Here is a 10,480-nt window from a genome sequence, read left to right as displayed (position 1 = left end):
TCCAAGATGGCTGCCTGTCGGCCAAGTTGTTTTCCGATTGGTCTCAAAATGCAATATGCATAACTAGGCAGCAAGGGGAACCTACATATGAAATTTGAGAAAGATCTCTTCAGTTATTTCTGAGAAATAGCGATAACAAACTTAAATTGTCAAAATCCAAGATGGCTGCCTGTCGGCCATGTTGTTTTCCGATTGGTCTCAAAATGCAATATGCATAACTAGGCAGCAAGGGGAACCTACATATGAAATTTGAGAAAGGTCCCTTCAGTACTTTCTCAGAAATAGCGATAACAATTTTCAATTGTCAAAATCCAAGATGGCTGCCTGTCGGCCATGTTGTTTTCCGATTGGTCTCAAAATGCAATATGCATAACTAGGCAGCAAGGGGAACCTACATATGAAATTTGAGAAAGATCCCTTCAGTACTTTCTGAGAAATAGCGATAACAAACTTCAATTGTCAAAATCCAAGATGGCTGCCTGTCGGCCATGTTGTTTTCCGTTAGGTCTCAAAATGCGATATGCATAACTAAGCACCAAGGGGAACCTACATATGAAATCTGAGAAAGATCCCTTCAGTACTTTCTGAGAAATAGCGATAACAAGAATTGTTTACGGACGGACGGAGGGACGGACGGACGGACGGACGACGGACCACGGACGCAGGGCGATTTGAATAGCCCACCATCTGATGATGGTGGGCTAAAAAAATAACCAAAATAACCCAAAAAAAAAAAAAAAAACAACCCAGTAGTGAAATAGCTGTTCTGGACACACGGCCACAGAGAGAGGTACATGTAGGCAAATCCATAAAACAAGACAATGCTTGTAAACATTTTGTTTTTGTTTGTTGGGTTTAATGCCCCATGAACAGCCTACAGGATATTTATAAGGCAGGGTCTCCTTGTAGCAGTTGGTGACTACCTCACTAACAACACATGGAAGGCCCATTACATGCAATCCACAGCATTCAGGGTAAAGTGTCTTGCACAAGGACACATGATCCTCAAATGAAGTTACGTGGCCAGCACTCTAACTGACGGAGCTATAACAGAACATACAGTACCAGAATATGTAACACATGAAGCACATTTTGTATATGGCGAATGTTTTATTTTTCAAACCCTTTTTTTTTTGCTATTCGGTTTCAAGATTTCATTGATAACAATGTATAGAAATATATGCTGCATTTCCAATGGTTTATAAGTCAATATATATGTAAATTCGTAAGTAAATTAATGTTTCTTTAACAAGAGGACAATAGGCCTTAACGTTCATCTGACTCTAAAGACCCTTGTACTATTGTAGTATACATATATATATATACTCAGTAGCGTGCAGTGGTACTGTTGGCCATGGCGGCCATCTTGGATTTTGGATAGACCAGAAAAAACAACCATTAATCAGGACCATCTCAAGATCATTGTAGCCAAGTTGGAGTTGAATGAAACTGGTGGAACTTAAGAAGTTTAAAATAAGTTTTACTCAGGAAAAGAATGAGAGTGTAATCATGTTAAAAAATGGTCGTCGAGGCTGCCATGTCAATGTTTTTATTAGGCCGATTTTTTTTTTCAAATGACCTAATAAAAGAGAGGTCACAAATTTCCAAATTTCAGAAAAATATCCCTTTTCTGTCCACTTACACAGGTGAAACAGTATCATAAATAAACACAGTAAACTGTTGTAGGATAATGAATTCATCAAGTACTGAACCTTTATCATCAAAGTGCCTCACATCATAGGAACAGCTACAAGTCTACATGCTGTCTGAATTAAATAAAAGAAAGATAAAATCATGTAATTATCATCCATGGACTCCTTAAACAAACCTCTTGAGATTGCCATATAAATCTAAGTTTTAATTAATACCTTGTGATGGATTTAGTCATCTGCTTTTTCTTGGTCATCTCTTACTGTCTGTTAATAAGAGTTACTTCCCTTCCATCAAATAACCCATACAATATATAGTCTAGTCAGGCATAGAATTTCTGTACTCCTCAATCAATCTTTTTTTTATCTATAAAATTTGTACAAAAGATACACTTAGACTTATGACTTATGTAATTATCTAAATCTTTAATACCATTATCAAGTGTAATATATATATATAATCATACATGAATCTTGAAACAAAATAAGAAATATATCAATTTTGTATTAATGTCAAAGTGATGTAATTGAACATATTTATATATTAATGCCACAAGCCAGATCTGACATCAGGTTGGTAATGGACTGATCTTTAGGAATGCATCAATTATTACTGTGGTCTATATTGTATATACATGTAGCTAAACTACTGTAGGCTGTCTTGACCAAAATCTGAAACCAAGTTACCATGAACTATAACTTGGATAAAAACTTACAATTTTGTACAGACAGGCTACCTATGGACTATATTTGAGAAAAAATGTAAGGGAAAATTGCAAATAATACTTTGGTAAAATTTCTTGCTACAAATTGATCACTTACCATTGCCATGATGATAAATTAATTTGATATGTTATGTGTAATTTTGAGAAATTAAAAAAAACATTTTGTGAGAATTTGTAATGTAACAATACAGAAAATCTGCTAACCAACAAATTTGATCAAAAACAGATGATATGTCATTCTCATTTCAACCAATCTGAAAATCCTCTATTTGAATTCAAGGGTAACCAATTGGTAAGGCCTTTGCTATTTGTCATGCGACCACAATTGTGACAATACACACTGACAGCATTATATATATATCTCCCTATTTAAATGCACTCGCAAGATGGATATATACTCAAGGTACATTCACATAGTCCACATAATGTAAATGTATAGGTATCTACTTGTACTGTGTTTCCATGTACCTGTCTTTCCAGGTTGTCACACAAGCACCAGTTTATAAGAGAAAGTCCTGGGTTTTGATACTGACTACTGGTACCTGCCAGCAGGTGCCCTTGTCGTCAGACAGTATCTTACTGATGTGGGATGAGTATACCACATCTGACGGGACTAACATGAACGGCTTCACAACATTTACACTTAATTCCTTTGTAGTGTAACCTCCCTTTATCAACTCCTCGGCTATGTTCACTAACACACTTCCCATTTCATTGTGACTAGTTTTACTTGCTGGATCTGCAGTAACATGGAACAGTTGGAGATAATTGATCAGGTACCTCTTGTGTCCATCCACGTAATGACAGACATCAAGAAATGCAAAGTCATATCCTGGAAATGTTGTTTTACCAGCCTTTTTCAGGTATAGCCAGACCCGAGTCCAATGGTCCAATTCACAATTTTCCCCTTCTTTACACGGAATGAAATCCATTAGTTCTTGCACAGTAGAGACTTCACCATGACTATTCACCTGAATAGCTGACATAGCAGGTGTATTAAACCATAGTCCACATTGTTTCCCCTCCATCTGATGAAACATAGTAAAGAGTCTGATATACTCCTCAAACAAACCACACGCAAAATGGTTCAAGGAAATGTTCGCCTTTTCACGTACTAATTTATAAGCCTCATGATAGACCTGTAACGCATTCTCCATGTGAATAATGACGACAACCAACTTCCAACATGTGGCGTAGGAGATTAACGTTAGCAAAGTTATAGGAATATTGGTCGTTTTCCAATTCAACATATCCAACTTTGAATTCAGACATCGTTGATACAGTGCATGATCTGTCATTGTTGTTTTGAACAAGAACAAACCAACTCAAAACTTTCTTCAGTGATGGAGCCGTTCCACACGATTTGATCTGTGATAACTTCAGGCTTAGATATTGCATTTGTTCTTGTGAGATGAGAAAGTTACTTGTTTTCAACACACTGTCATCGAGCCTCTGTCTTTGCTCCGATTTGTTCATTCTGAAAAACGAAGGCCACAAAATCCAGAACTCCTTATACAAACCAAGTTCTGAACTTTCCGTTTCAGTCAATCCATACAATGCTTGTAGTACCAGGTCATTTGGTTCCATGCCATCATGTTTGACGGCAGCTTCCAATTTATGTACACTCGCCTTCCAGATTCTATAACTTGCAGAAATCCCCGAAATACATTTAATATGGCTACAAAGTGTCTCTGAAGCCTCGCAATCCTGAAACAGATCTTTAATATCTTGCTCCTGTATGACCATATCTATTACTCTATAATGTATACGTTTAGAGTCCGATAGCTTTGTCCAGCCTCTGGGAGGCGGGTAATCCCCTGATGTGAAGAATGTGAACGGCAAACAATCACAAATATCTTCCTTTCTTTGCTTTTTAACTGTTAAGCATGAAGGATGCAGCACATTTGTGTTGATTTGGTCAAAGATTACACATTTCTGAGACATGTGGCGTTTCAATATACCTTCATATATGTCACTCCTAGCCACAGAATTATGCTGGAATTTCACTATACATGAACTACCATAGGCCAAGGCAAGGTAGTATGCTGTCGCCAGCGCTAAAGAACTTTTGCCAATACCTGGAGCACCATGGTATAAAACTGCCGCTAAATTAGATCCATCATGGAGAACTGTTAGTTGTTTCTTTAATGCTGCTCTGAATGCACAGTGTAGGACAATGGTATCTGATAGTAATTTACAAGTCCGATCAGTTTCCATCCTTGACCTGTAACAAAAAAAAAAAAAAATAAAATTTTTTACTAAAGGTAACCTGATGAAAATTTCGAAGTAGCGGTCCCCAGGAGAAACTGGCAGGCATTGAATTTTTGTGAAAAATAATATTAATCGGAAACTAGAATTGTCAGTCAAGGATTACTACATATATTACTAGTGATGCGATGATGATAAGATATAATCAATAAACTGATTAATTAACATCAACTGATCCAATAATCAATTGTAATTTTTCATAATCCATCATTGATGTTTTTCTGTGTTTTATATTAAACAAATTTCATAGCCTACTTAGAATAGAGAACTATAAAGACATTTCATTTATATCATTTATAAGTGAATCCTTCTTTTGGGAATCTGTTGAGATCTTAACATTGATGATCCGATGTAATCGGTTAGTGTCAATCCATTGATTTTCAATTATCATTTGATAATAGCCTACAGCAAAATAATCTATTAAAACAATTGCTTTTTTTATGTAATCGATTAGTGTCAATCAATTGATTTTCGATTATTAATTGATAATAGCCTACAGCAACATAATCCTTTAAAACGATTGGTTTTTTTTACCTGGGAATGAATAGGCCTATTTCCTCCCAAGCAAAGTTCTCCACAATTTTGATTTTGTACTAGCTTCACTCCATGTAGTTTGTTTTATTTTTTTTTCATACCTTTTTGACGTTATATTCTCTATTGATAAACAGTTATCATATTTGTTTTTCCGGCATAGCCGCATAATATTCTTTTGGCTCGGATATGACGTGACAGTTGGCGCTACTGGTCAAGATGAAGTATGGTATGTGATTGATCAATGTAGCGGTAAATGCAAAATGCAGATATGCAGTTAAAAACGAAACAAAGTTAAGATCGAATGCAAGCTGAATAAGTGGATGTTTCTTTTCAAATGACACATTAATAAAATTATATTCCTGAATTCAAATTCTTATTATCACCAAAAATGATTCAAACTGATATCATTTTGTTATCTTTTCTGAAATGCATTAGTTTGTGAATTTACTTCACCAGCAGTTTTACATTATAACCACCAGCATTAAAACTATGCCGTTTATCTTTTTTAAAGATATTTCTCGTTTACAATTAATTATGTTTAATAGTTAAAGTTAGGTGTAAATTGACATGTAACTCCTGTTCTCTATTTTATGAAAATTAAAGTAGAATTTTCACTTTCAGTTTTGAAAACAATCATCTATGTTGACATCTCTAATAGATTATACCGGGTATTTTCGATTAAATATTGATCATGATCGATAATTGGGACAACACTATGAATCCTAGATAAGTTAGGCACTGTTAAGTTAAATCTACCAATAAAATAATAAGACAGTAAATTAAGAATTTATTCATGTTGTATAGGAATTTTGAATACACAGTCATCTGATTATGTAATTGATTAACTACACTAAAATACCCATACAGGTGTTAATCCTTAACCTTTCAACCACCCAAAGGCCTTTATTTGTTAAAAGTTGCCATCATAATAGAACAGTTGTTCACCATGCATTCCTGGAAACCCTCCAATGTAAATTTCAGACAAAGGCAATTAGTATACCAATTAGAAGCATCTGTTCTCATTACCAGTGTAACAAGAGCTGTTGGAGAACAGCATAGCTCGTCTCGCAAATGTTTGTCAATAAATAATTAAAATATATTAATTGGAATGGTTTTGCAAATTGCATTAATAATATTTATATTGTTTACTTGATCAGATTATGTTTTGTGAATTCATGCAATTTTCAAAACCATACCAATTTATATACACACAGTCAAACCTGCTCTAACGGCCACCTTAAATAAGCGGCCACCTCCGTTAAGCGGCCAGTCTGTGGTTCGCCCGATGGAAAACACTATATAATGAACCTTAAATAAGCCGTCACCTGTCTATAGCGGCCAACGGCCACAAAAATCTGCCCTGAGTCGTTGTATCGTCCTGTATTAAGCGGCCATTTTGTCCGAAAGTACACAAAATATAAAGGAGATCTAGCCTTGTGGAAACATATGCATTTACATATACCAGGAATATCTTTTCAGAGGAACTAATTGAAAGTTTTACTTATATACACTCTGGCAGCCTACTACCTGTCTCGGGAATGACAATAACTTACATTGTTGCTTCCAGTCCAATGCCCGATTTGCATGTATGACATGTCAGTTTCTTGATCCACTTCACATCTTGTGTAGTAGTTTCCACAATTTCACACATTATTTCAGGACAAACTCTCTTGGAGGATGATCCGAATGGTGCTAACAAGTAAAAAAAACAGATAACACTAGGCAATGTAACATAGAGCAATTTTGTTCTCTTCATCTAAAGATACTATACTGAATAAATATGGTCAAAATCATACCTTCATCGATACAGAAATAGACAGGTTTAACAGTTTAACCTACATTATATTTCCAGGGCATCCAGTCAACCCTTGATTTTAAGCAATTTCAGAAGTAAAATCATTATTTTTCAGAAATCTGAAGGGTCAAAACAAAGTCAAATAGACCTCTTCAATCCCAGGAGATAACTTTCATTTTGAGGAGGGAAGACACATATTGTCAAGGAATTATCAGATGTACATGTCTTGATGTCTCTACCCTCTGTGGAGTCAAATCCACCATTTACACAAAAATGATTCTCTTTCTCCTGATGAAATTTAAACAAACTTCTGTTATAATTCTATCAATATATATATATTATATGACATCATCAAATCTGTTGTTTTGTCTGGCACACTATATTAAGTGTATTTTGGATGTCCTACAAAGTTCTTTACTAGCAGGTTTAAAAAATTATTGATCAAAGTAGCTACATTTGTATATATGTAAATATAAGTATATAAGTTAAGTTTAATTCTTGTTGAAGCTCATTTTCTGTCACCCTCTCCACTAAATTCAAAAGGACATACAATGAGAGTACATGATAACATTGTATGTGTATCCACATCTCACTAATTGACATAAAATGTTCAAATCAAATGCAGAATGCTAAAATTACATAACTGTTCATAAAAATTCATTAATAATGATACAACAGATAAAATTATAAGAACATTTCAAGTTCACCTTTGAGTCTTGACGTGATCTAGGTACACTGTATGTTTTGAGTCTTGACATGATCTGTAAGTACCTTGTATATATATATACCTGATTTAAAACATATTTCGTAGTAAAAGTGATTTGTTGCTACATGTTTGTAACATTTCCAAATTATATTTTGTAAATTGACAGAGCCTTGCATTCCTACATGTTAAACCAGGGACGTACATACATGTACAATGTATGTCCCTGATTAGACGTACATGTACTGTCTGTACTACATGGTACATTTGTAAATTATGGGTTCAGTTTTCAATAAATCATCTACACCTGTGTACAGTGTATAGAAGACCTCTCATACCTCAAAGTTTAAGAGAAAGATTATCATTTACATATTGATTATCTCAAACTTAACATCTAGCAAGAATTGGAAACCCGTGAAGTCAATCGAACAATGTGTCTCAAATCGAAAGTAGGCTAGCACATCATGATCATCCGACTGGTGTGAAAGTGAAAGTAGGAATACGAAACTACAGATACAGGTGCTAACGTTACGCGTTTTATATAGTGTTTGTATGATTATGAAACAGTTGTTCTTTGTGTATTTCGGTTTTGTTGAAGAGTCATGTACCTCCAAAATAAACTAGCTAATTTTGACCTGTAGACGAATGTAAATACCATAGGACTGTTGTAGTTAGCTGATCTGCATTCGAAGTGTGCTTGTCGTACATTTTGTAACATTGGACCTGGGCTTACTACCCTTAACTTCCAGCCTATATGTTATCTAATAGACATCTCAATGGTTTATTGGAACACTATAAATACCTACCGGTCATATTTTCCATTTGAATATGCGACATTTTCCCGCAACTAGTCGTACTTAGGCTACTATCTACCAGACGCAGAAAATGGCCTCGACCTTAGAACTCTCCCATAATGCATTGCAAGTTGAAGCGGTTCCCTTGAGTCTCGCGGTCCAAACGGTGGATCCCCTGGGCTGGAGTAGTTCGAATCGTTTATGAACCAAGACGGACCTGGTGATTTTTTTTGGTTCTCTTCTGGCCAGCTTTCACAAAGACTTTTAATGCCTGCATTAACATCTGCAGGTCCGTCAAAATATATGCCTAAAATATTATATTTAAACCAGAAGGGCCGGGTTGTCCGCACAAACGAACACGCCCCTGGCGTCTCTTACATTTTGAAACCAATCTGCTGTGGCAAATTGCATTAAAAGAGTGCATTTTCAAAAACAATCACGGAAAAAAGATTGCTATTAAATTTTCAGCACAGTCAAATATAACAATGGGGCCTAGTGTTTGATTAGCTCACGTACAAATTATACATGTAGAATTCTACTGTTTCTAGAGTACACAATGTATTTTAATTTTTCTAAACATATAACTTGTTGAGATTCTTTCCATAACATGAGTAAATGATCCTCTTTACTGGACTCAAAATTATACAATACATGTAGACTACATAATATATAAATTATCAAAGATGTACAACTGGTAATTCAGTTATATTAACTGTAAAGTTCCGTTGAATCTTCATATTGATAGAGTATAGTTTAGTCCGACTTTATGATTATAAAATGTAGCTTGGTTTTCCCAGATAAAAGTCTCTGGTTTTCCCAAAATTTACCTAGCCCATTTTTGCAACAGTTTGTATTTGGTGCGGATATCACAGATTCTGATAGAGGGATACAAATGCGTGCTGTTCTCACAGTGAAATAGTTTCTTCTTTGTGCTGGAGATATTCGTTGTGGAAACAGTCAATACAATTTTCCTTTTACACTGTGTTTGGTGACAACATATATTACCACATTTTATAGAGGTACAGTATTTCTTGTCGTATACTACGCTGATCATTCTTTAAACTCCAATCATGTCCCCGCGCATATACATGTACGCACGTATGTTGTTTTTTTTGTTTTTTTTTTAAATTTTTAACCTTTTCTCATAGACTACCATATTTTTTGTCGTTCGGGTATGCATCTTGTCGCTCAGTGTTAAACTGTATTGGTATGGTATCAGACCGCATTTCCATAGTCAAGTAGTGCGGCAGGTTTTAGTTGTAAAAAGTATTCAGTGATAACTTAACTCAGCTTCGCACCAGGGAGAATTTCCCTTCTGAGAATTTCCCGATTGAGGCACACTACTCTCTTTCCTGTTACATTTGGTACATGTACTCCTTCAGGATGCTACTGCCCCAATATCACGATCCTGTGTCTAATGTGGACTTGGGAAAGACGCCGATTAAAGGTTACATAAAATCAATATCTTGACCACTTTGTCAACATCTAGATCATGTGAGAGGAACAACACGGCTTTCGTGTACGGCGCTCATGTGAAGCCAACTCATTATTAGATGCTATGGCACGTTACCAAGACCCGGAGTGCCAAACTGATGTGATCCTCCTTGATTTTTCAAAAGCGTTCGACAAATAAATGTTCCTCATTCACGACTCCTATACAAACTGTGGGCCCTACTATGGGGTAAAAGGTACTACCATGCAGTTGATAAATGATTTTAATTTCCTGTCTCCTCGTCTGTTGTCCTTCACGGCCACACCTCAGAACCACTGAATGTCATCTCAGGGACCAGGGGAGCATTTCTCGGCCCCCCTGCTTTCATGACCTTATAGCAACGACCTCATCGATTCGACTCCGTTATTCGCTGATGACTATCTCCTTTACAGCAGCATTATATCACAGGACGTACAGATCCTACAACAGAACCTGACTTCTCTAGAATGGGAACATCGCTGGCAGATGCTTTCCCGGAGAAGTGCGCCATCATCAGGACCACTGGGAGGTGACAGTCAAT

At 35.9% G+C, this 10,480-nt stretch overlaps 1 protein-coding gene across 2 annotated transcripts; it reads right to left on the bottom strand.

Annotated features, from left to right (window-relative positions):
- Positions 1-1,002: 1,002 nt before the first annotated feature.
- Positions 1,003-8,604, bottom strand: LOC117342755. Of its 2 annotated transcripts, none has more exons than XM_033904993.1 (3): positions 8,481-8,604; positions 6,730-6,868; positions 1,003-4,598 (listed from the first exon to the last, which is right to left on the bottom strand). In XM_033904993.1, the coding sequence occupies exons 1-3, from the start codon at positions 8,509-8,511 to the stop codon at positions 3,503-3,505; spliced, it is 1,266 nt and encodes a 421-aa protein (XP_033760884.1). In that variant the 5' UTR covers positions 8,512-8,604; the 3' UTR covers positions 1,003-3,502. The 2 variants fall into 2 exon arrangements, with proteins under 2 accessions (XP_033760884.1, XP_033760885.1); XM_033904994.1 differs by lacking the exon at positions 8,481-8,604 and adding an exon at positions 7,679-8,463.
- Between the last annotated feature and the right edge of the window lie 1,876 nt (positions 8,605-10,480).

This window comes from Pecten maximus, chromosome 14 (assembly GCF_902652985.1).
Source record: "Pecten maximus chromosome 14, xPecMax1.1, whole genome shotgun sequence".
Lineage (NCBI taxonomy): Eukaryota > Metazoa > Mollusca > Bivalvia > Pectinida > Pectinidae > Pecten > Pecten maximus.
Note: the sequence above shows the minus strand (reverse complement) of the source record. Positions and strands in the feature narration are given on the sequence as shown.

Excerpts from the sequence above, each read along its gene's own strand:
- LOC117342755 (XM_033904993.1), bottom strand. The coding sequence starts at position 8,511 with ATGTCGCATATTCAAATGGAAAATATGACCG. Across the intron at positions 6,869-8,480 it reads TCAAATGGAAAATATGACCG|CACCATTCGGATCATCCTCC; the intron begins GTAGGTATTTAT and ends TTTACTTGTTAG. Across the intron at positions 4,599-6,729 it reads ATTGGACTGGAAGCAACAAT|GTCAAGGATGGAAACTGATC; the intron begins GTAAGTTATTGT and ends TTTTTGTTACAG.